At 39.4% G+C, this 26585-nt stretch overlaps 1 protein-coding gene across 3 annotated transcripts in view; it reads right to left on the bottom strand.

The window, feature by feature from the left end:
- Nucleotides 1–26207, bottom strand: part of LYST (lysosomal trafficking regulator) — an 82273-nt gene extending 56066 nt beyond the window's left edge. For all 3 annotated transcript variants that reach the window (XR_007889033.1, XM_051614671.1, XM_051614672.1), the window contains exons 1-6: nucleotides 26108–26207; nucleotides 11302–11372; nucleotides 9787–9985; nucleotides 7446–7536; nucleotides 3177–5262; nucleotides 1273–2305 (exon numbers count right to left, since the gene is read on the bottom strand). Coding sequence is in view for 2 of the 3 variants with exons in the window: in XM_051614671.1 (XP_051470631.1) it covers nucleotides 1273–2305; nucleotides 3177–5262; nucleotides 7446–7536; nucleotides 9787–9978 (3402 nt within the window). In the remaining variant the exon portion in view is untranslated. The remainder of the gene's footprint in view (nucleotides 1–1272; nucleotides 2306–3176; nucleotides 5263–7445; nucleotides 7537–9786; nucleotides 9986–11301; nucleotides 11373–26107) is intronic.
- Nucleotides 26208–26585: the final 378 nt, after the last annotated feature.

The following is a 26585-nucleotide window of genomic DNA, read 5'->3' as shown; positions in this document are numbered from 1 at the left end:
TCCGATTCAAATCATTCTATGATACTGTTCTAACAAGACACAGGGTGAAATGCTTAAGTTCACAAAAGTAGAACATGGCCAAGACAGAACCTGGGTTTCCAGTTCTCTCCTGTATACCTACTGCTTTTGTAATTAACTGCCAAGTAAAATTAAAAGTTAAAACATTAAAGCACAGTGAAGATGTCTTATTAACAACTGAATTAACAACTTTGTAGAACACTGGATTAGTTCACCTCTAAAGCTTAAGTAAAAGTTTTTTCAGGTGTCATTTCAGTACCTGTGCCCTCTATTTTTCCTCTTTCTCAAGCACCATTCTCTGCTAAGAACCATCAAAGACATCACTATCTATAATGCTTACATCTTGCCTATGCAGCTCTCCTTCAATCCCAGCTCTGTGAGACAGTCTCCTCTGAATGCCCTTGCAAAAAAACAAGTCCCATCATTCAAATCCCATCAGCTCAGACAGCCTCTGGAGAATGTGGGACTGGACAAAAGAACTACAGAGAGTAAAAAAACCCAGAAAAAAATCAGACCATAACTGGCCAAGAAAAAAAATACAGGCCTAGTCATCCAGCAATTCATAGTTGTTGGCAGCCACTACTGACTTTACAGTCAGAAGAAACCATCCCTTTCCTCTAGTCAGGGCCATTTTATGCAGACAGACAAGATCTTCATTTGCCAGGATCACAGTCTTCCCTGTGATAAATTAATGCTGAAAACAACACTTGATGTTGAGTTCAACCCCTATCCATACAGCCAACATGCTGGGCCAAACTCTTAATAGATACATGACAAATAAACCAGAAATACAGTTCAAAGAAGTGAGCAAGGTAAAAATCTCATCCAGCCTGAATGAATCTGCCATTCTGGAAGCCTCTCTCCCAGCTCCCAAGAAGCAGACAATTGGCATGAACAGGGATCCAACCAAGAAGAGTGGAGGACAAAGATTATGTTGCTGAAGGCTGCAGGGTCCTTACCAGCATCTCAATACAAAAAGTGACAAGTTAATCATGTGGGAAGATTCCTCTTCAGTAACAGCAACTGTCAGTATGTTCATGCACCCAGTTGCATTCTTCTGGGCCTGCTTATCACCACCCTGACTACTAAGTACATAATTTAGCTGTATTCTTTCAGAATTACACAAAAAATAATAGTATCACAATAAGCACACAAGCTTTTAGAGATTAAAAAAACTTTTTACTAAATTACTGTTAAAATAACATGGCATGTAACAAATACGAGTCAAGTAAGCTAAGAGAAGTTGCACAGTACCTGGTGAAATACATCCAGTTCCATCTTCTGCTGTACGGTAGTTGCACTGTGTAGACAGATGGTCAGCAGAGCTTCTAGTAGTCTGATACCATGAAGTGCCCACTCAGTCTCTTCTCTTACTGAGGTCTTTATGCCTTCAAGATTGGCAACTGAAGAAACTGAAGTGTGTTCCCTACTCAATGAGCTGTCACAGGAGGCACATTCAAGGACCAGCTGTTCTGCACCAGCAAGACTGTCAGAACTATCAAGCTCAAATTGTGTCATCTCTCTGCTTTTAGCCAACTGAACAGAGTCATCCTTGTTGAGAAGCTCACCACGAGGGCTCCCATGTGAACTTCTGCTGCTTTCACTCAATACTCTATCCCTCTTCTCTTGCTCCTTTTCCTTATTTTTAGCAAGTTTCTGAATTATAAGGATTAGTAATCTATGGCATGCTTCAAAGCCTCCAAGTCTATGGAACTGCCTCTGGAAAATGGAACTACACAAATAGATACAACGACACATGGACCAAATATCTGCAGCCCTGTGAATATGCTCCAGGGAGGGCAAAGTAAGGCTTTCCAGTGACAGATAGGGTAATTTGTGCCCTAATGGCTCACTAGCTGTACTATCATATCCTGATGTATCTTCAGAGTCATTAGCTGAATCCATATCACCATCTGCTTCTTTACTTACACATAAAAAAGCAACACAGAGGAACAGGTTTATTGTGTTGACGTGAATGTCTTGGCTCAGAAATTTTTTCTTTTTTGGGTAAGCCTCTTTCAAGCCAGCATAAAACTTGCTCAGGCTTTGAGGAACTTCTGAAACAGTATGCTGGTTACAAAGAGAAGCAGGCAAATCAGATGCAAACTCCTTTTGTTCACTGTTCAGGCCTTCCAGTTCTGACATTGCTTGGTCTTTCTGCTGATCACCAAGGCAGAGTATCAAAGTCTCTAAGACTTTCAAAGAATAGCTTCTTAAGGTATCTAAGTAATTTAACTCAGTCATTTGATTCACTCCATTACAACTCAGAAACAAGTCTCTGATTACCCTGCAAGAGAAAGCATAAGAGTTACCTTGTAAGTCAGCCACAGATTCATGTAGTTTAGATGACATCTTATGCAAGCATAACTCTGTTCTACACACCTGAGTAACACCAAAGACTGATTATATTTACAGTTATTGCTATAAATTACTGTAAACTGTATATTAAAGAGGAGGAACTTGTTTGCAATTATCTAGAACCCTAAACAAACATCTTCCATCTGGTATAGAAAATTCAGCGGGGTTTGTAAGAGATAGTGTAGGAAATATTACTATATACTACATTTGCTTATAGAAATCCACCTTTGCTACCCTCCCATCTCCTTCCCACAGGGTCAGCTTTTACTGTAAGAGAGTTACACACTCTAGAATCAAATTAGTCATGTCCTTACTTGTATATTTCCCATCTCTATGACAGTAGGACATAGATTTTTAAAAGTTTAAGATACCCTAAATTTTACTTCTCTTGCCTCTTTGCCACTAAGTGCAATTTCAAAAATTAATAGCTTCTGATACAGTTTAGGTTAGCATAAAAGGTAAAAATGCATTAGACAATCCTTTACATAAACTGGAATACTCTTCTGTTCTTTGTAATTGTCTCACATAACCCTACTAATTTAATTTTATTTTATCAACAGAATATATTTTATATATATATATCACCCATCAGAACTCATCAGTAAAGAGCCCTTACTTTCTGTGGTTCATGAATTTAGGATTAAATCTTATGCTATTCAAGCATTTAACTTTTTGCCACTCCTGCAATAACCAAATGCAGCCTACAGTCCAAATAAACCTACGTGCTGATCAGTAACAAATATACAAAGCTCTGTACATAATTAGGATGTCTGCCATTAACATACAGAAAATGAACCAACCTGGATTTAAGCAACACAGGGAGTGTCTGCAAATAAATCTGAAGTACTTCAGGAGACAAATACTGGCTATGGTAACTGCATGTGTGTTTATCAGCTGTAGTCAGTCGAAGTTGTTGAGCATAGCAAGCTAGCTCAACTCCTCTCTGAAGCACGGGATTATAAATACAGTTGTATAGTTTCCACTGGACCACTGCATTTCCCTTTTGAATTAAGTGGCAAATATGGCTTGCAATCTGCATGCCGCGTAGTTTGTCTTCTTCAAAAACAATGTCCTGGTAAGCCTCCAGTGCATCCCATCTCAATAACATATCTTCAGATGCACTGCTAGGCAGAATTCCTTGAACTCTGCAAGAGGAACTAGATGCAAGACCAGCATCACTAGAGTTGCCCTGCAAAGCATCTTCCAGCTGAGCAAGTTGATCACAGTCAACAGTACATATATTGCATGATGCCTGTATAATTTTTGGAGAAACTTCTGCTCCACCCAGCTGATCCAATATAAACTTGGTAAGGATGTTCAATATGTGCTGTTGAAAGTTTCTTAATAATGGTAACTTGGAAGCACAAAGCAATGGGACAATCACAGACTTTGGATCCATACAACAACATATTCCTACGTTATGTACACCCGAGAGAAGCTGAACACAAGTGCTGCTCAGAGAAACTTGTTGCAACAAGTGCAAACACTGGTGTGCACAAACAGCAATGCAACAGCATCTGTCAGGATAATGAACTTCTCCCTCAGAAGTTTCAAAAGGGGCTTTGGAAGCTTGGTTTTTAAAAGCAGATACAGAGAGCCCAGAGAGATCTCTGTGGTGATGCATGAAGTGGGAGTACTCACATCGTCTGTGTCGCTTCCTTGTACACATTGATTGATGGAGCTGCTCCGATTTCACTTTTTTGACAGTGCTGATTATTTTCATTATGCTGTTGATTAGGCCTTTCAGATGCTCTGACGCTTCCCCAGCCACTCCCTCACTCCTCACACACAGCCATTCCATTTGAAGCACAGTTACTTCAAACAGCTTAAAACCCCCATGCTGTATAAATTCATGAACCAGATCTATAGCTTGACTAAAGTAGAATGGATTGGAGGCTGCACTTTGTAGGCAGCAGATCAAAATCTGCAAGACCCCCTCTATAACCTCAGGCAGAAGCAAGGCTCTGTGACGATATCTAGACAAAACCAAGTCATCCTGAACCGGTTGCTGTAGTGTTTTCTTGTACCCTGGAGCAAAAGGATCACCTTGTCTTTCCAAACAAATTCTGATTTTTAATGCTGCTTTAAGTAAGTCTGTTAAATTTCTTCGTAAGTTGTCAGGCATGGTTTCTGTAATGCTAATATCTAAAGACATAAGATGTAGAACTGTTTGAAAAAGCATCCTTTGGATCAGAGCCACAGGTTCTTCTGTCCACCCTGCAGTAACTGCTTCATTTTCTGTGTTACTACTTACATTGTAACCGTCTCCAAATCCTGATAAAAACTCAGTCAATGTGGGCACCACACTAGCTGAAAGAGCAGAACTGTGATTCAAAGTAATATCAAATCTGCACACTTTCTCTAGGAGTGACAATAAGACACGGCACAAGTCAAAAGGAGAATTATCCGTGTTGTTCTCAGCAATTCCCACAGCCGGCTCATTCAAAATCTCCGAGTTTAGCTCACGTGCTGGAGTAATTTGGCTGGAATTTTCTAGATTAGGGGCATCAGGATTAGAATTTGGTATCATTTCTGCAGGTAGGCCATCAGTTCCACCTGCAAGGTAGCTGTCCCTAACTGGGTATGTTAAAAAAGGCTGCAGTATCTGGGAGCGCCTGTGTTTCGTTGTTACAGTTGTCTTCTCATCAGAATTGCCTTCGGAATCCGAGGTGGAGAGCTGAGACCTTCTCGCATCTCGCACAGAGTAACGATGGGTGGTTTTGCGCAGACGTCCGCTTTTCCGAGATCGGGAACTTAGTTTTGCAGAAGTCTGAAGAGATGAACGAGTGCTTCCATCTAAGCCTAGTCTTTCCTGAGTAGGTTTCATGGAATTGGAATTATTCTCTTTGGTCAGGCATATGTCTACTGTATAGGGTATATCAAAATCTGTTAGAACAGAAAGACAACAAAGGAACATTAAACAAACATTCACGAATGTTACACTATGTCAAGCATTTTCCCTAGTTTTATAGCTTGATATCTCCAACTTTAAAAAATTAAAGTAATATCTTAATTGGTCATGGTTTTGCATATACCTGTCTGAAATTTTCAGTATTAAAAAAAGTCAGCAACAATTTGTCTTTGGGAACCATACTCTTTTCAAAGTCTAGACAAATTAGTTAACTTTCTAATTAGGGTTAGACAAAAATGTGCTAGAGGGTTTGCGAAAAGTTTTTGTAGGCACAGCTATTCCATTCTCTTAAGAAAAGAGGTGATCAAAGTAGATTAAAGGACTTCTTCAGAAGCAAAGAGAAGAAAGCTTAGTCTGAAAATCTTTTTGCCTCTTACAGTTAGGATATAAAGGAACAATATACCCATAAGTCTCTAGTTACATTCAATTTAAATTTGGGTAAGTTAGGCATACTAATATAGTAGAAGTAAAATATGAATCAACAGGATGCCATCTCTGACATCTCCCCTATTACTTGCTATGGAAGCAGTCTTAGGTAGTTACTCAGGCCATGTTTAGATTGTGTACACCATTTGATATATTTGAAGTCTCACTCTAAGGGTTGCCAAACGGCCTTGGCTCACAAATGAAGAAAAACTAAGAGGAAGAAAAAAGATCTTCAGTGATGACCCATTGTCACCTACTGATAGTTAGCTGCTACAGGAACTGGGTGCCTTAAGTCAAAGTCCTCTAAGAATGCATGAAGAAAAAAAATTGTGGCAATAGATAAAATAAGTTTATCAGCTTAGAAACATTGCAAATCTTCAAGTATACAGACCTCAGTCTTTACTTTGGCATTAATTGTTCCAAACACAAATAGCAGAAATCAAGGTTGTGGAATTTAAAATAATAGGGGAAAACAGGGAGATGGAAAGGAATAATGTTTAAGGCACTGAATATTTCCACAAAAGCCAAGCCAAAACACTTTCAAGTACACAGTAAAAAAAAAGTGTATATAGAATTTAAATCTGATTCAATAGGCAAGAAGATTTTGAAGAGTAAAATACAAGTATTTCCAGTTTATTTGTATCGGTAAACTTGGATCATAAACTGTTGAAGACACAGGCAGAGAAAAAAGTCTGTATGTTCTTGGATAAAATTCATCGTAATTTTTAAGTAGTGGCAGAACTCTGGATGCTTTGGGCAGCAAAACAACTATCATAAAACAACTTAATTGTGGATACTTATAGGAAGTCTAGTGTTTAGAAAAATGTGAGAGTTAACAACAGCCCCCTCCCAACCCCACATAATCACATAATCATTAAACTGAAATAAAAGATGCTTCTATGTGCAAGCATGACCATGCCTTGCTGTTTCATAAAGTCAGTTGTGATGCTTGAGGCAGAAATATCTGCTTTGGATGCAGGAATCTGAACAGGAGTAGTGTATCAAATAAAGGATATTTCCTGCACAGAAAGAAAAAACTGCCTGATACATCTGGATTACAATATACTTCAAGTCCAAGAGAAAAAAGGAAAAATTTCTCAGTACACAATAGATACACCATGTTTATTGCATCAGTACTGTAAGACATATTTGTAAAACCAAAATCCACACATTTTGCAGACTGCAAAACCAGAACATCTTACAACCTACTTACACAACAGCATTTTAAACTAACCCTGGAAAAGTCATTAAGCTTTCATAAGAGAAACAAAATTATTTGTTTAAATTGATCATGCTTACAGGAACGTGGAAGAAAAATGCAAGTAAGCAAGCTGAAAAGCTCAGTATATAAAAGCAGCACTTCAAACACTCAAAGTCTACAAACACTAACAAAAGCCTTCAATTTGCAGGAGTTTAAAATAGAAAAGACACACTAAGAGAACTTCGGATGAGAATCCTTAGTAACTCTCTCAAACAGACAGGTAACTTAATTTGTTTCATCCTCTGTTTTATTCTCTAATAGGGAAAAGAATCCATCAGACAAAAGCAATAAACACCCCCCCCATGCTGACAGAACATTGGCTTTTGACTTGAAATTCTTTGCAGAATCCGTATTTTTATTGTATATTATAAGGATATTTATCACAATTAACTCCTTAGTCAGGAGACCTAGGCTATGTAACAAAACACAAATCACTTCTAGGTCCTTAACATCCTAAGTGAGAAAACATACCTATTGCTTTTTCTTCTTGGACAGGGATTTTCCACACCAATGGCAGAAGTGACAAGAGGAGAGTCAGAAGTTCTTCCCGACATGTCAGCTCCTGTGTTAGAAACGCCAGGTTTTTTACTTCTTAAAAACAGATTAACTATTAGATGTTAAACATTTGACTCCCTACACCATTCTGTTGGTTGAAATGAAAAAGTTATTTAACTGCAAAGAAGGCTAAAAAAAGAAGTATTAACTAGAGCCAATCAGAAAGCATCTAAAAAATTTATTACCCCTCTGCAGTTGTTTCTATACAAATCTCTCCTCATCCTTCCTTTTGAAGGAATTCCTCAAAGAACAAAACCAGAGAAGTCAAAAGCTAGTAACTTGTTGATTTAAACACAGCCTTCATAAAGCCTAAGAGATGTTCAAAACTTCTGCAGTTACAAAACCATAACTTGGAAGAACTTTCTGGCAAACTTTATACTTTAACCAAAATTACACACTGAAGAAAATGAAAGAAGATTACATTCATCAAATAATGTTACTGACTCACAGTAGAAAGATGAGCTTTTATGGGAGGAAAGAGAAGTCACTCCAAATTAAAAAAAACAGAATAATGACTAGAAAACCTCACTCCTACTGAGACTTAGTCTTCAACACTAAGAATTTCAATGCAGAGAAAAGCAGTAAAAAGTGCTGAATTTAAATGCAATTCCTTTACTGGGTGCTCAGCACCCACAGAATATTTTCAGTCTTAACAATGAAAAATTCTCCCTTTTTTCAGAGACAAAGCTGACTTGAGTGTTTTGGCAGTTACCATTCAGGGATATGCAGCTGAAACAAGATCTCTCAAAAAATTAAAGTTAGTAATGAAATTAAAATGTATTGAGATAAGCAACTTCTATATATATATACTTATAGAGCTATAAACATAGCAAACAGTCTCATCAGGTAGATATTAACTATCTATGCAAACAAAACTTTAAAAAAGCTAACATTAGGTATATAATACAATAAGACACAAAATTAGGCTTTTTCAGTTCATTCACCCAATTCTCTTCTGCTACTAAAGGTATTTTCAACAAGACAAATTAGGCATGGGAATGAACAATACAGCTTTCAAAGAAGAGTAAGACTGGAATAAGCAAAACATTAACTTTTCCAATTTCAGTGGTACATTTTCAGAATTTGGACTTTCCTCATTAGACACATTCCTCCTCCCCTCTTAGACTTATTTCCTTAGGAAATAATTGCTGATGTTTCACAAAGAACAGCACAAGCTTTTTTCTTCCCTCCTACTTCACAAGTGGGTTTTTACTGGGGGGAGGAACATGTAATCCCATGCTTTCTTTTTACATGAAAGCCACCTGTTTTTCCAGCAGCTCTAGTTCCAAAGCAACTAACAGCAACTACAAAGAACACAGGTGACATCTAAAAAACCCACAGCTCTAGAATTGGTAAGCATTCTTCTTAGTAATTGTTTATAATTGCAGTCTTGTGGGTTTACTGTTTAGCCAGTGCACCTACTGGAATCCCAAAACAAGCCAACAGACCTGACTGAGGTCTTGCACAAGTAATTTCTTGATGGAAATGCAAACCTCTAAAAAGAATTTGACCAGCATTAACAGCTGACATAATTTAAGACAAGGGCTGAGTAAACTCATTCAGGATTCACTTGGTTCATTATTTTTAAGCACTGGGATATGCACATCTCATCCTATGCAAAGCTTAATGCATATCCAAGAGCACTGAAGAGGAAGGATGAGAGAAAGAAGAAAACGGACACTTGAAGCTACAGGCATGCATGCTAGATTTTTATATTTTTTAATATAAGAAACAACAAACTGATCACCTCTTCTAGAACACTCTCTTTTGAGCTAAAGTGACAAAGTATTTGCTGTCTGTTATGTTCAAGAGCAAGTTACTTAACACAGCAAAGATATATCTCATGGCCCATAAATAAAACATGAAGGTGTATAATTAATTTTACTGCCTTAAATCAAAAGGACCTTCTAAAACTATGAACTGTCAGTCTGTACTGCAAGTTCAGTAAACAATCGTTTATCCTGAAAATTCTAATCTGTTGCCTCTTCCCAATCGGCTGCTGCACTCCAGCTTCACACATCTTAACTAGTCAAACGTTTAGTAACCATCAGCATCAGATGTCAAACAGGCACGTGAATAGCTGGGGTTTTTTTTGTTCTTGCTGAAGAAAAAAATGCAATTGCAACATAGAGTGTATGAGCTAATTGTGAAGACAAGAAGTTAAAAATTCTACCATAAAAAGGCAAGGAAATCAGCACGAAGAACAACACAATCAAAGCTCAATGCAGAATTACACCCAGTTAAGAAAAACTACTACCTGATCAATAGTTGAGTTCAGTGTGGTAAGCAAAATAAAACCACGGCCTTGAACCAAATATTGTCCCAGAGCTGCCATATGAGTTTCCTCCTCTTCATCTTCCTTGGCCTCTGCCCTCTGGACCACAGCATTGCAGAGTCTGTTGACATCTGTCAAGAATTCTCGTGCCAGTGAGTTACTGGCACTGCTCATGTCTGAGCTGTAGATAGAGCAAAGTACAGAAGTTAAATCCACCAGAAAATACACTATTTATGGAAAAAAAGACTGGGGGAAGAGAGGAGATTTCATCCCTGTTCCCTGCCCCCCTCAAATTATGGAGTGTCTGTAGGACTAAGGAATCAATATACCAATCTAGGATGGAAGGGAACAAGAAGGATGACCTTAGAGGACTTCATTCATTGCAGTGAAACTTTAGCTAACAGCCCACAACTCCAAACACTCATTTTATAAGCTTATTAAGTAAAAGCCTGTGATACACAGCATTCCCTCCCACCGCATAAATTAAAGTTGATGACTGTTTCAGCTTTTCTTTGTAAACTAGAGGTGAACTTCAGTCTTCATCTGCTTCTAAAAGCTATTTGACCTGAAGCCTAAGGGGAACACAGGTAACCCTTACACAGCATGTCACAGAGGCTATGTTCTTTAATAGTTGACTCAAATACATTATCTTCCACCACGTTATGTATTCCAACAGTATGCAGATTGTTTCAAGAGGGAAAAAAAAAATGAGCTGAGATAAATATGGAAGTTTTGTAAACACAATACTTGAGATTTACCAGCTCTCAGTCTTTTCCTTCAATCAAGAAGGAGTGGGAGACAGTCACCAATATAATGTACTTAATTCAAGATACAATGCTCATGTTCAGAAGAAAACACAAAAAGCATTGACACATTCCCAAACTGATTAATTTTGCTTTAGATAATGCACACTAGGCACTCAAACACTTGGTCTATCCACTTTCTTATAAAAACAAATCAAGTTTTCTCTTATGCCACATCATTCTTTGATTGGTCAGCACTACTGCATGCTGAAAAGTTTAAAAGAAACATTGAACCAAACAAGACAAAAATGCAATTCAGCTGTAGAAAAGTCAAGAGGATCACTGAGAAAAGCAAAACAAAACCAAGAATCAGTGATGGCAGCTATAGAAACTAGAACACTTAATCTACCTAAAACCCACTTAACTATTACTATGGCATATTAAACTCCTTTAATTTCTGTATAAAAGGTTGAAGAAAAATCTTCAAAATGCAAATATTTTCATCATATCCAAGCACAGAACACACAAAAAGAGAGCCTAATAACTTCCAACAGTAACATACATAAAACAGGTGGATTGATACTTGCTTGATCAAGAAACACCTACATGCAATTATAAGGTAAAAAAATCAGACCTTGTAAAAAAGAGCAAGCTTGTTAGCACTAATGGAACAAAAAGCTCCTTCTAGTAGCAAGACTGCTAGTACTTATACATATAATGACATTCACTACAGAAGTAACTGGAAAATTCTTACCAGAATTACTTTGCCAGCTTAACACATTTATCTTCTATTTGGAAGAAAAAACAAATATACCCTTGGTTCACCTGTTTTTAAAAAGAGAAAAAATACATCATGGTTAACATGCAATTTCTTTGTTTTTAAAACTAATTTCACAATGGCTATTTGAATTTTATGAAGAGCCCTTGAGGGTTTTGAGGGTTAAAGCTCTAGCTTTCACTTTTAGGTTATGATTGTGCATACCTGATCTTCTCTTACAGAGAAAGAATTAATGCATATAAGATAAGTAAAATAATAAAATGAATCTGTTTTTAAAGTGTAAAATCAGCTAGGAATGCAAGTTCAAACACTTCCCTCTAGAAACAGTCTGAATTTTTAGTGATCACTACCTGCATACACAATACTTGAAACACTTGCAGCTCTAGATACAAGTGATGGATAGTATGAGAAACTGAACTCTGCAGTCAGGTGCTGATGCAAACCCATTTTAAACCGGTCCTATTTTGTCCTGACAGATAAGCAATCTTTATTACTTTTAGCACTAGGGAAGATGTAGTCAGTAAAACTTGAAAGGCACAGCATACTACCTGCTCTGTACAGTTCACTGAAGTGATTTAAGAGTGACTTCTCCTTTACCAATTTAACCTCATCCAGTCCCAACTGACTATCAGAAGAGGCCTTTTTTCCTTTTTTTCCTGAGCAGAATACTTTAAACTACCCCTGTATTTAGTAAAAATAATAATAAAAAAAAAAGGAGACAAGATAAGGACAGGGAGAAGCAATCTTCCAATTAACTCTAGAATGACCAGAAATAGCAGGTGCTTTGGCAGAGAAAAAATAAAAAAATAAATAAAAACAACACATAAGCCAGCCAAATATTCTGTAACAACTCGAGAAAACGATTGCTACAGAGTATGCATTTATAAAGCCTTAACATCCTATATTCCCTGATGTAAGCTAGATTGTCAAAGGGTTATTAATTTTTCACTTTAAAACTTCAAGTTTCTAGCTGTCACAATCTCCTTCACATCTTCAGAGTGTTTTTTATCTAAGGAAAAAAAAAAATAATCCTCCTGAAATACTCTTATTTACTTAAACAAGATTAAAGAGCTCTTTAAGCATGCTTTAAATACTCATGAACTGTTTTGTCTGGCTGTTTGACTACTTTCTCTGCTACTTCCAAGAAGACATGCACTAATAATCGTAGAAGCAATGTTTATTTTTGCAACCTCTTAGTATTTTCTGCAACCATTTTCAAATCCTTAACAAGTGCTAATTATTTAGCCATTCAATGGAAACAGGACTCCTTATCCGTCTCTTCTAGTTCACTCCAATTTTTTCAACTAATGTTTGAACAAATGTGTTTGGTGCCATTGAGTACAATTTAACTGAATGCAGTTTCTAACAAAGTCCTAAAATGCTCTGAAGTTTTATCCACAGGCACATCAGAAATACATGTCCAAACCCACCTTTACTGAAACACCCACATGCTGTCTCCTTAACTAGGGGAAAAACACCAAAAACTTAAGACATCACACTAAGCCATAAGAGAGCAGAAAGAGACATTCCAGAATCTCAGTTCAGCACTGCTGTGTACAGTCTTAATGGGACACTTACACTTTTGGAATGCACAATGTGTCAAGGCTTCACAGATCCAGCCAAGACAAAAAATAATAAATCACATTCTTAAATTCCATTTCACCCTCTAGATGAAGAATTATCATCTTATTTCATAAAAACCAACTCTACTAAATAGCATTTATTTCTAAAAGGAAAAAAACCACAAATATCCTAAAAATAAATCACTTCACCATGATCTGACATTCATACACAATCTGCCCTCTTCATGCCCATCTTTCTATCATTCTCATAAACCAGTCTGTATCATATCTGCCCTCCGGCCCCTTTCTGCACCAGCTCTCAAGGGACTTATTTTCTATTTGCTGTTGTGGTATAAGTCTATTTCCTGCACTTGGACCTTGTATTTTCTCTGGACTTCTTTCCAATTTTATGGTCTTGCTCATCAGCTGAGCATCTTAAAGTATAGCAATGCCTTGTATTTACTTCAGTGGATTTTAAGCCTCTAAAAGGAAATACTTTTAAATAATTTAAAGCATGGAACTTAAAACCAATGTAGCAGTTCTGAATACTGAACCATGAATATAGTAACTTTGCGTAGCACTAGTGATTAGACAGTATCATCTCTAGCACCAGCATACTTTGGGGAGCGAAGGAAATGCATCAAAGGCTTCAGGTCAGAGCTGATACTCTATATGAGAGTGAACTGGGCTTTTTATTTGGTGATATTTTCAGCAATGCATTGCCTGGAAAGGCCCGGGATGTTCAGTAATATAATAAAAAGTGGTAAATACTAAACTGCTACAGTAGCATTGTAATAAGATACAGTACTGAGCCAAATGAAGTAAAAATCCTGTAATACTAATTTACATTACTACTTTCAGTAACTGTCCAACAGCAAGAGCTGTTGAGAGGCAGAAAGTCTGATGTTGGTAGAACTGGTGTTCACCAGTTCATACAGCAGCTCTAATAAACCTAAATCCTCACAGCTTTTTTTTTTTTAAAGGGAGTTTGTAAATGTCAATTTTACAGTACTGGCAAAAAAAGGAAATACTTAAGCTACATCTATTTGTTGTGAAGTAGATGTCAATAAATTTCTTTAAATTGCTCATTAGTAAATAGTTGCATCCATCTAAAATGAACATGCTGCTGAGTGCTGTTGACACAGCTGCAAAGTCAGGCTTGAAGGCCTGTAAAGTGATACTGCACCTCTGTGCCATGCTTGCCACCTTACAATATACTTGCAAGCCTTAATTTCCTGTAGCTCACAATGTTATCTTCAATAAAAGCAGTCTTGTCTACTGGGTCATAAGAGTATCCTGTGGAATAAGGGAGTAATAGCTAGTCTCATAAGAACAATAAATTTATGAGAAGCTATTTTACAGATCACACAAAGAGGAGTAGAGAACATACAGCTATGTGAAGTCCTTCATTTATTTACTTTCCCTAGTTTGTGACCACTTGTGACTGCTTAAATGAGTTTAACGTTAACGTGATTACATCAACAACAACTTTAATCACATTCACTTTTGGGTTAAACTTTCAATATAAGCTCAAGCTTTTGACAGCAGGGAGCAACAGCACAAGGAAGAGCACCGCAGGTTACTGACACTAAAACACTCCTAAGAGGCTTTTGCAACAGTAGCACAAGTTGCAGTGTTTATTACAGAAACTATGTTTATCTTATTAGTAGCAGGCACCAGATTTTACTGCCTTCTGCTTGAAGAAATTTGTTAACAAGAAAACTAAGGGAATCCTGTGATTAATTTCTCTGTGCAAAATGGAGAAGGAAAATAGAGCCTGAAAGCATGGGATTGAAAAATACTTATCTAGCATGGTCTGGAACAAAAAATGGAACATACTCTATCCTGCTGCCTTGAGGCCTATACTTGATGGTGAAAACCAAGTAAAACCTCAAAATAGTGCATTGCCAAAACCAGTTTTCTTCCCTGTCCTTTTAATATAATTCAAAACTTTAAACAGGCTAGAAACAGAGACCCAGCTGACAGTACCAAAATGGTTTATGCAGCAGGAGCAATACACAAGCCTTTTAGAAAACAGGTACCTGCAATTCAACATCAACAGAAAGCTTGAGACATCTTCATGTCTTGTTTTACTAATGCCAGGCAATCAGCCAGAAGTGCAGCTTATAAAAGACAGCAAGAAATTTTCTAACCATCCAACAACTCTCCAATACTCAAAAACATGAGTAAATGAGAGAAAAAAAAATATTCAGTTCATTCCCAAAAAAGACATACCAGACAACACTTGAGCTCTACAGAATACCTCCTACTTACTCTTTCTTTCCAACCAATTTCTCCTGTGTATTTTGCTTTTATTTATTAAGTATTTGAGGCCACAGAAGAAGGAAACCTATTAAAACATATGAATGTAGTGTTGCTCCAGCTATTAGATTGCACATGAAAAGCAACCTCTTAACATACAAATTCTACCATAAGACTGCCAGTAGACGCCAGCTTTCTTGGCACAGTTCTACTTCTGACCAAGTCCTTTATTTCATCAAGGAATTCAGTAATTAGTTTTTAGTCTTCTGCATAATCCACTACATTCATATGCTTTCCAAACAAGATATTCAGAGTCTCTCTCCCCAGAATAAAAAGAGAAAAATAAATGTGCTTAGTACTTTTAGGTAAACAACACATGCACTGTTCTTTTAACTAACCAGAGAAAAAAGTGTGTCAAGTTCACAAGATGTTTAATAAGTATTACTTCAATGAACAATGAAAAGTATGCTGAGATCTCCAGAGTAATGCTGTTGCTGTATATGCAAGTGTGTTTACGTATGTATAATCTTACTTATGCCCCTTACATGTAAGAATCAAAATTATATTTAACTCCCACCTCAACTACATGGGATGCTTGTCTTGCAATATCTGAAGTCTGAGAGTCCTGGTTGTACAAGTACTTTAAGCCTCCTCTAAGTATGTAGTTTAGTTCTGCTGCCTGGCTATTAAAGCAAAATCTAATTCATGAAGCTCAGAATTAGAAAATTCCTACTACTAAGTGGATGTGAAAGCATTGTATCTTACACTGAAAAAAATACAGAAATTTCAGAAGTTATCTTACCTATAGTTTCTGAAAAAAGTCTTTAAAGAAATGAAAGCATTCATTTGCATATTGGGTATGGATAGAAAACTGATGGGGATGGCCAAACTAGCCATGCCTGTGTAGAACTGGAATGCCAAGATGAAAAAGCAAGCAAGGTCAGACAAATGCTATGCCAGATCTGGCCAAATTAAAGAAACAGACACTTTCCAAAATACCTATCAAATACACATAAACAAGTCAGCAAACCTACAATTAGCAAACATACCCAAGGCTACAGGCACCAAAAGATTACAAAGTGGCATTACATGGAGGCAGGTAACTTCTCAGGAACAGTTTCAGAGAAGTCATTCTCCTGATCCAGACTCAGACCTGTGGTGAACCATGCTGAATGTGAGGTAAGTGAAGGAAAAAACCCAGCCCCCTACTTACCCCAAGTTGTCATTTGCCATGTATTTTCAGGACTTGATGTGCTTGACAATTAGAAATTAAACTCATGGGTAGTTTCTTTAGGCACAAAGTCTTTTCCAGACTACACTTCCCAAACATGGCTTGTGTATTTTTCCAAAGGTAATGTAAAATGTATTTGACAGAGTTTAATCTGGTTCCTTCGATATGTTCTGGACCATAAATGTTTGTCTGCCCTCACCAAAAACATGACTATTTCTAGAATGTCATTCTTCTCTAGCATAATTATTAGTAACAACTGCTCTGAACAAATGATAGAAGCACAACTCAAAGGTATAATAGAGCGATGTATTTATATTATAATCTTGTTTACATCCAACTAAAAGAAACAAACTGATCCACAATTCCATTTTCCTCTTCAACAGTTTCCAGAGTGTGATCTTAGGACAGTACTTCTGTTAAACGATCTGATTTACACCCTCCCTTAGTGTTTCCACTGTAAGCTAACTTGCTAATGGCCCGGAAGTGCATAAGCTAGTATTACAAGGCCAGTGGAGATTATCAGCTCCGAAGAGCAACTTTATTAATTGTCACTGACTACAAGAAGGCTAACTAGCAGCAGCACACAGGGACTGGGAACCAAGGCAAGAATAACACTAAGGTACCATCAACTGCATTGAAAAGATTAACCAAACAGGAACTGCCAAAACCAGAAGAGAGAACTTGACAAGAAAAGGGTGGGTGATAGAGGATCCGAGTGCCACAAAAGGAAACCAGCTCCCTTGCAAACTAATTGCAGACTTTTCCACATATACACAATGTAACTGAGATGTAAAATCGAGCACACAGTTCATATGATGTTTTCGAGGTCTGTAATTCCAAAGGTTAAAACCTTAATCATTATTATTATAATTATTATTCTGACACCCGTGATGATGAAGCTACCAACAAAACTTAGGATTTCAGAAGCAGCCCTAGCCTACCTACTGGAGCCTCACAATTCAGGGAGACAATACACAGCAAAGCCTGTACTAGAGTATGGTAGCGGCCAAACTACATATTTGTCCAAAGTTTGCTAGGTCTGCATATGAGAGGGGTAACATCCCTCTCTCATCCCAACTCCTCTTGAATGTTAGTTGTCCTCACTCACACCACATCTGCAAGCTAATACCTTCTAGAGCAAAGACAACAGCTTTCTAGGTCTTATGTGACATTCCTAGCATAATTCTGTATAGCAACTTAATTTAGTTAATTGGTCTAATTTGTCCAGACAGTAATTTTAAAGAATGTCTCATTAAGGTCAGTTCAGTGACTTTTGATGCAGCTTTTGGTGTATCATAAGCTACTGAAACATTCACAGCAGTGGAACACAAACAGCAGTTAAATAACATTTAACTTACACTACAACTTCTTGTCCTACTCCACTGAAGTACTCATGTGATGATTTGTTCTTCATTTTTAAAAATCTAGTTTGTTTTACCTGCTTAACTCATGACAGGTCTTTTAATGTAGAGTTTATTATGTTACTGTAATTTCAAGATGCTTAAAAAGTGCATTTGTTAAACTTAAGCAAAAACAAGGTTTGCTGGTGCTCTATGTGCTAATATTTGCTTCTTGGAAAATAACCATTACCTCAGGGACTAGAATTGCGTGTTAGCTGCCTATTCATACAAGTGTTACTGAAAACTTTGAATACAGGTACCATCACATAAGAAAAGGGAAGGGAAAATCTGTTGACAGAAAATTAGAATGTTTTAATTGTATGTCTTGTCCTAGATTTTCCATATATAAATACCTACTTGACATATCTGAACCATATGTAGAATAAAATAGATGAGGTGAAGATTTTAAAGAGCCTTTTCTGCAAAGCTTTAAGAAGTGTTCACAGTAAGGACTAATTTGAGCCGTCATCATGGAACAGAGAAATGTAATACCAACTGTATACTAAGAAGAAGGCACCAGAGATTAAGTGATCAACGCTAGTGAAGTTTTTGCTAAAATTCAGCAGGTTGTTACCAGGTTCTGCCTTGAGCGACAGAGATCTGTATCTGTTTACAAGTTAGCAGATTATCAACAGTTTCCTCCCTGAGTCTAGATGAAATATCATTGAGACAGAGTTAATGGCAAAGAATCCCACAGGCTAGCTGCATATTACACAAGTGCTTTGGGAGACCTTCTCAACACAACATGGAATTTCAATTTAGTCATCAACAACATGAAACATCTGTCAATGCATTCTTGTTAAGCCTGAAGTCAATTTAAAAGATGAGAGATGATTCATCTACAAGATAAAAAGCATAGCACTAATGAAAAACAGGCTTTCAAACAACTACCTACACTCACTCTGAACATAAATTATGCCCAAGTTTATGCTTAGCTTGTGGTCTTAAACTGTCTAAAGTCAGTAACTACAATGTAGTTAGCTACATGAAATCCAATCCAATTAAAATGTGCATATTTCAGACCAGTGTGTGCAGGTACAGAGAATAAACTCTTCTTAGAACAAACATGGGGAAAGCTGGGGGCGTTCAGAGATAATGTTTGCAACATTGTGTTAGAACCAAATACACTTGCTATCATGGGACCTGCCCAAAATGCACTAAGGAAAACACCACCAACCTGCCACCAATGCCATGAGAATGCTAGAGACAAACTTTGTTAGGAGAGATGAAGACAAGGAATTGTTCCAGACCTTATCTGAAGTACCAGAGGGCAATGCCTGTAAGAAACACATGGTACTAGAGACAGGAACTGACAATTATTCCACCACAAGACAGAGTCTATGTAGAAAATAAGCTATGCCAGACCAGTAAATTCTTAAAAAAAAAGATGAACATATTCTGTAAAACATTCAGCAGTGAAAAGCCTGAAATGTTATAGCTCCCAAGTGAGCCTTATCCTGAACACCATTCAGAGTGCTAAGTTCTTCTCCAAATTAATACATACAGGCAGTCCTCCTAAATATTTTATTTGAAGTTTGAGGTTTGACACTTACTCCCAAAACAGACTAGAAAGCAAGCGTTGACAGCGAAGACAGGCTAATGCTAAAGATCAAAACTAAACTTCACCAAACTCTGTAGAGTGAAAAGAAAGAAGCAGTCTACTATAGAAGGTCAGTCAGAAGTCCAGGGCCCCTCCTGTAGAAAGCCTACACAGACCAGCTCTGCAAGACCAGGCAGACTTTGTGTACTGCAGATTAATATAAGAGGGTATTCACAGTGTGTTCTCCAGTACAACTGGGAAAAACACTGCAGTCACAACCACACAATTAGGCAGACCACACTGCATCTACCTGGACATTATTTCAAGCAAGAGCACCACTCAAACTGTGATCCAGAGGACCACACAAATATTTTTGTAATTTATAAGATTATAAATTTTCATTGCACCAATACTCAGATACAAGAGGCAAAAAAAGTTGAGCAGTATCATGAGGCACTCTTGCTGAAGGGATATGAATGAGTAAGGGTTACTCCTCACAGTGAAAGCTTAGTAGTTATAGGATTAAAACTTGAAAGTAAAGTGCTTAAGATAAATTTTGGTATTGTGTCTGAAGTACCCACTATGAGCTGTTACATCAATGATCGGAGTTAAACAAGTCATTAATGGGCAGAAGACCAACTTTGCTTCTGAGACCTTTAAACTAGTCAGTGTAGTCCATATCTTCTATTAGTAAGCACATGCATGCAAGACAGCAGGTAGCAATTCTGAAGGTGGTATTAAAATTAATTATTTACATAAATACCTGAGAGTTTCATATACTGTTATCTTGTTATTCCTCAGTCTGCCAGGTTCTTTAGAGAGTGTAAACAGATTTGACTGCTTTAGGGAAGCAGACCCTGTATTTCTCCCAGCCTTTATAGCAAAGAGGTTTTTGTTCCAGCTGTGTTGAGCCTTCTTGCACTGAATTGGCCCCAGAACACAGTCAATCAAGAGAACTACAGGCAAAAGGACTCATGTAACATCTCACTTCAGGTGGTTTTTCTGCCAGTAGGAAGGCAAATAAAAAGAGCTAGGATTTTTATTATTGAAATTTAAACAGCACTCAGCAAAATTAGCCAAGCAGTGTAGATTTCAGAGAAAATACAATCTATAATTATACTTAATTTTACATAATAACAACTAAGAGCATGAAGTTTCTCAGTGTACATATTACTAGACAGACATATTTAAGACAATCCTGAACCACTGAAGAAAACACTTCACCCATCCACAATGCAAAAAATAGCCAAAACTTTGTTTTGGAAGTCCCCCAACTATAGACATCTACCACACATGCACACAAACAGGACTACTACACAGCTGAGAGGCAGCTGAGGAGATGAAGTGTGTCCCATGAAGGCTATGTACATAGCCAAGCAGTATTTTCAGTAACCAAACCTCATAGGATTTTTTTCTGCAAATGCTAGGGATTTAGCAGTCAATAATTAAATAGACTTTGTAAAGCAAGTAATTTAAGCTTCTAAAAATAGTTCTAGATTAATTTGGAGTACCTTCTGATGTTGAAAAGACCCCAATCATAGCATTTCCTCTATATATCCAGACACAAAGGAAGTTCTGGCTTCCTTTTATCTTTTGTTAATTGAATCATTCAAATCAAGTATGAAACTACACTCTTCAGTGACTCAAATCTGCAAGGAATACAAAGACAAATGTACCTCAGGTCGCACAAAGTTTTACAATGAAAGGGCTTTTGCTTGTTGTAAGAATGTTTGCTTTCAATTCTTTGGAATGAGGATTGTTAAAATCTCTTATTTCCCAACAGAAAGAGATCAGGAGAAGGTGAAAGACTTATGTTTTTGGTTAATTTTAAGACTACTTCAGTGTCTGTTTGGATTACTGAACCAAAACCGGACAAATTTCAACTTTTAAAATATTATAATGAAAATGTGACTTCCATCAGTTCCTGCAATACAATTACAAACTATCAGGAATATGTCCTTAACTCTCAAATATTCAGTCTATTCCAGAATTAAGACATTGAGAACTATTCATCCTTTCAGATTGCTATTTACATTATTCATTCCTCATCTAGTTAATACACTCAAGCCTGAATAAATCAGTTGCTTACAGAAGGTAATAAATCTAGTTAGATGCCTTTTGCCATTTACTCCCCCCAAGAACACAAATCTTCAGCATATACCTCCACAACACTAAACAGGAATAGATCAAGTCAGGCATTTGCTGAAATAAAACTGGACAACGTTAGTATCAGTTTTAATGCTTCCAATGAAGCCTTGCACTTGGCACTACCTTACATTAACTCCTCAGATTTAATCTTCCCAGTTTTCCCTTGGAAAAGCAGAAAGGTTTTTCTCTGTCAGAACTCTGACAAATCAGGAACTCTCTCCTTCCACCTCACTTTTAGTATTTCGTGCTCCCATACATTCCATGGAGCATGGTTATGCTTTTAAGTGAAGTCAGGGAGCTCAACTTTCTGGGTGCAGGAAAGAGGGCAGTGAATGCATAAACGTGAGAGATCAGCTTGCTCAACCACTCTAACACAGACACAGCCTAACAGGCACTAGTAGTATTTCACCATCTTTCACAAACCACCATTCATCACTTCTGCCCTCCACTTTCCACCTTTCAAACTATCCAGAAAGCACAGAAAAGCTCTTTCACAATGTAAGTAAGCGTAATTCTCACAGTGCTTCAACTTCACATGGCTCAAAAATCCTATACAAACGCACGAGTCACGGGGCAAGCCTCAGATGCCTGCAGTAAACAACACAAGCTTAGAAGTGCAGAAGACAACCCTTCAGCATTTAACAACTGTGTGGCCATTGCAAAATCCCACCCACAGTAACAGCAGGCCCTGAGTAGTGAGGCTAAGAAATAAAATTAGAGAAGCAGAAGACTGGAAGCCTTGCTCTTCTGTAACACATCAAAATAATAAAAAACTTGTGCTACAGAAGATGAAAGATGAAACATGTAGTGGTGACTAACAAAAGTTAGTGGAACTTGCAAAATAGTCAGAAAAAAGATAAGAGTTTCAGCACTTATGGGTACCAAGACATAGTAACTATTGCAGGACTTTGCTACATTGATCATAGCATTATCTACCTATTCCTTCTTCAATATACCTAAGCTAATGGATTTTCATTTAATTTTATTCCATCTTGCTGACACAATCAGCATCAGATTTGCGCTACATCTTCACACAGAGCACAGTGTAGTTAGCTAAAAATAACACTAGCAAGACTCACACTTCTATTCTAATAGTACCAAAAACCTGTTATAGTACCTAATAAAAAACCTAATAGTACCAGAAAACTGTTATTTTAATCAGACCCCAGGCAAACATGAACCATAAAGAGCTAACAGCTTATAGCAAAAAAACACCTCAAGACTGCACATAGCATCTTTTTTGCTTTCCCCTTCTCCCATTCCAGTCCAACTTCTGTACAGTGTTTTATCCAGAGGCAAGACATTCCCATGCACTCATTCCAACAAGGCCTGATAGACATATTGAAATGTGAGACCTGAATCTAAATAGAGGAAAAGAAAACCTGGATAGAGAGCCTACTATGCTGCTTTATTAGTTCTTCTCAAATGACCATGACAGCTGAAACAGACACTCTGTTGAGTCTAAGCAAAAAGCCCCAGCACCTGAGGAGCAGCTACGGTACAATGAATTAAGACAGCTCAGTCCACCTGACAACTCATGACTAGCAAAAACATGTTTCCTTTCCTTCCCAGCAACTCTTGCCTTCCTCTTCCTCCAGCACTGCACTCATCCAATTCCTTCTCAATGTGATTCATCTCCACAGGGTTGCAGAAAACTATTTTTTTCCACTTGGATTTTTTTTGTTGTTGTTAATTGCCACATTGAGAGATTAGGCAGCTGTCCAGCAAAGAGAAGGAGGCAAGAGGGATATCCCTCCCTTCAGCAGTCACCAGCTGCTCAATCAGCTTAGCCAGCTCAGACAAATCAGTCCAGGTGACAGAACAGAAACAACCACAGATCTCTTTTACCTGATCTCATCCCAGTCTAAATACAGGTGTATCATCTCCAGATCAGTTCTATCACAGGAGCTGATAGCTCTGATCACACCAGCTCAACTGGTTGATACTATTTAAAGGCCTATGTATCTTCAACAAGCAATAATTTGCCAGAGCAACTGACATTCTCATAAGTCTGTGAACTGGAAAAGAAAACAAGAGCCAAAGCAATTCCAGACATATATACATATCCTCATAAATGAATAAAATAGGTATTAGTGAAGCCCTGTCAATCACAGCTGTTCACTTAAACTCACCCACAGAGGACAAGCCAGCATGTTCTGGAAGCGAGCACTTCCGGGTGCAACACAATCCTCTTACAAAATAATAATTTCACCCTACATTCCCTCTGTACTCTTCTGCCCACAGAAGACAAGCATCAAAACCAGCTTTGCTTCAGAATTCCTCTATGTGCAATGTCAGCTTATTTAAAAAGAGACTACTATGACAATGGCAAAAAATCTTCAAATATTAACCAAATTAGATCCCTGCACAAGTTTCAAGGGCGTGCAAGTGAATATGAATATGGACGCACTGGGGCCTATTAAAGAAATCACTGACAATAAAAATGCTGAACTAATAGCTTACTGAAATGTTTGTTTGTATGTCATAGTATTTGCTTATGGTCTTTGAGCTTAACTGTAAAGAGAACTATAAAGAAGTAGCAACTTACTTAAAAGTAAGTTAACAATGCAGTTTCTTTTTTCTAATGCTTACATATCAAGTGTCTTACTTTCAAACAGATCCTATGCTATTTTCAAGGTGCTTACAGTCTCTTCATGTCTTAAGCTGCACTAAAAAGTGATGGAGAGGCACATGAAAAGCCTACCAAGGACTAAAAGAAAGGAGAAAGCAAAAGAAGCATTTAGGAAAAAAAAACTTTGTTAAATGGTTCCTAAACTTCTTATAATTAATTAAATATTTTTAATGGAAAGCTGTCTTTGAGTACTGTAAAAAAAAAACCCAATGGGGGAAGGAGAAAGGGAAAGCAGGAAGGGAGTGACATTTAAATAGCTCCTCTTAAGAAATCTATATACAATCTTACAAACCAAGTGATGACTGACTTCCTGAGGTCTCATTTACTATTGCTCGTAGAAGGCATTGAAAGCTACATACTCTCAGCTTGCAAAATTCTCTGTCCAAATCACAATGAGGAAGAAAGAAAAGTAAGATCAAAATACCTTAGAAAAAGCTGATATTTTTCTTATCTATGACAATATTTGAAAGCATTCTCATTCTTCATTCACTCTATTTTAAACACCCACCAGAAACTCTCAGAGACACTGAACTACAGATTTTCTAAGATATCCAAGAGGACACCTTCTTCTTTGCAGGTCTGTGAGCCTACAGTTAAAGGCAAAAAGGAGACCCATAGTATTTTCCTGACTCCTTACCACACTGTAACCTGTACCAATAAAAGCTCCATACAAGCATCGTGTCTTGATTGAGCAAATTCAGATCCTTCCTTCAGGAAGGGTTATATGTTCCAGACATCTCTTCTCTGCTACCTAGCATAAAATTATGATACACATGTCTAAAATAGATCTTGCTGGCCTTCCTGCCAAAGGTTGTCCCACCATCTCATAGGCAACAGTACAATTCTGTTAATGACACAAGCTTATATCAGTAACTCCCAAGTTTCTCTAGATCCTTATACTTGAGTCTTACTGATTCACATGGCATTACAAGGAAAAAAAAAAATACTCTTGCATCCAGATCTTCTTCTCTAGCCAGTTTCTACTTGTTACCATATTCAGATACTTTTCCAACTTCTAGGCCACCAGATTCAGTCATCTGATCCTCTCTTAGTTTCCTTAATTGCTCTGCTTTCTCTTACACAAGATGTCTTATTCTTACTTCCAGCAATGCACCTGCTCTCCCCGTCTTCCCTCTCTGTGCAGGTAAGTAAAAGACAGCTCCTTAGTGCATGTGGTGATAGCAGGTAATGTCCAATTCTTAGATTATTTCTTTTCCCCTCAGAAGAGAATCTTCACACACTCTCCCCGTGCTCAGAGAGTATCTAGAAGACTTCTCAGTGCTCCTCTGTTCACTCCTTTCAATAGACTTTATAAGAGCGTAGCTGGGGCTCTGAAGTGCTGCCACCGTCGTATTCCACATCCATCCACGCTATCGCGCTTCCGTGAACAGCCCACGTTTGCTTTTCTTCAGTGGTTATCTCCTATCTATGTCCAACAAACGCCCGTGTTGACAGAGGTTTCGTGCCGGTTCTGCCCAGGCCCGGGGGGAGCGCCCCGGGGCGGGGGGGGGGCGGGGCGGGGGGCAGCCCCGCACGCAGCGCCCGCGCACGCAGCGCCCCGCGCCGCCGTTCGGCCGGAGCGGCGGCCACAGGCCGGGAAGAAGCGCTGCGGGCACAACCCGCCTCACACCACAGAGCCACGCACGGCACGGAGCGGGCCCCGACTCCTGCCCCCAAAGAACAGGGGGCCCTCCCGCCCGGCCCCTACCCCGGGGGCAGGCAGGGCCCCGCCCGCGCCTCAGGCGGCGGCTCCTTCCGCCTCCTGCCGCGCCCGAGGCCGCCGGAGCTACCGGCGGCACCACCGGGCAGCGCCCGGCGCCGCGGCGGCGGCTGACAGCCCGCCCCAGCCCGCGGCTCCCAGCGCCGGCCTCGGGGCGCCCCTTCCACGGGACCCGCGGCAGGGCCTGGGCCCGCCGCGCCGCCCGCTCCCGCTGCCCCTGCCCGGCCAGCCCGGCGCCACCGAGCGGGCCCCGCAGCCCCAGGCGGCGGTGCCCGCCCCGCCCTTACCCGCTGCCTCTCCCCACCGGCGCCCGCGCGCCCGCTCCGCTCTTATCCCGCTGACAGCGCCGCGGCAGCCCATGGCGGGAGGGCCCGGCCCGGCCCCGCCGCCCGCCCCTTCTCCCGGGCAACGCGCCCGCCCCCGCGGGCGCGCGCGGGCCGCCGTCACGCGGGCGGCCCCCGCCAATCGGCGCCACCGCCTGCCCGGGCGGGGGCGGGGTCTGCGTTACCCGCCCCTTCGGCGCGCGGAGCCCCGCCCACCCCCGCCCGTGAGAGGCGGGGCCCGGGGGCGGCGGGGCCCGGGGGCGGCGGGGCTGTCACAGCGCGGCGCCCGGCGGCTGCCAGCCGGGCAGGCTGCCCGCCCGCTCCTCCCGCTCTCGCTCCCGCTCCCGCTCCCGCCGGGCGGCTGATCCCCGCCCCCCGGCGCAGCACGGCGAGCCCGCCGCCGCCCCCGCAGCCTTGGCGTCAGCGCTTGGAAGCGCACCCG

Source organism: Apus apus, chromosome 3, assembly GCF_020740795.1.
Source record: "Apus apus isolate bApuApu2 chromosome 3, bApuApu2.pri.cur, whole genome shotgun sequence".
NCBI lineage: Eukaryota > Metazoa > Chordata > Aves > Apodiformes > Apodidae > Apus > Apus apus.
Note: the sequence above shows the minus strand (reverse complement) of the source record. Positions and strands in the feature narration are given on the sequence as shown.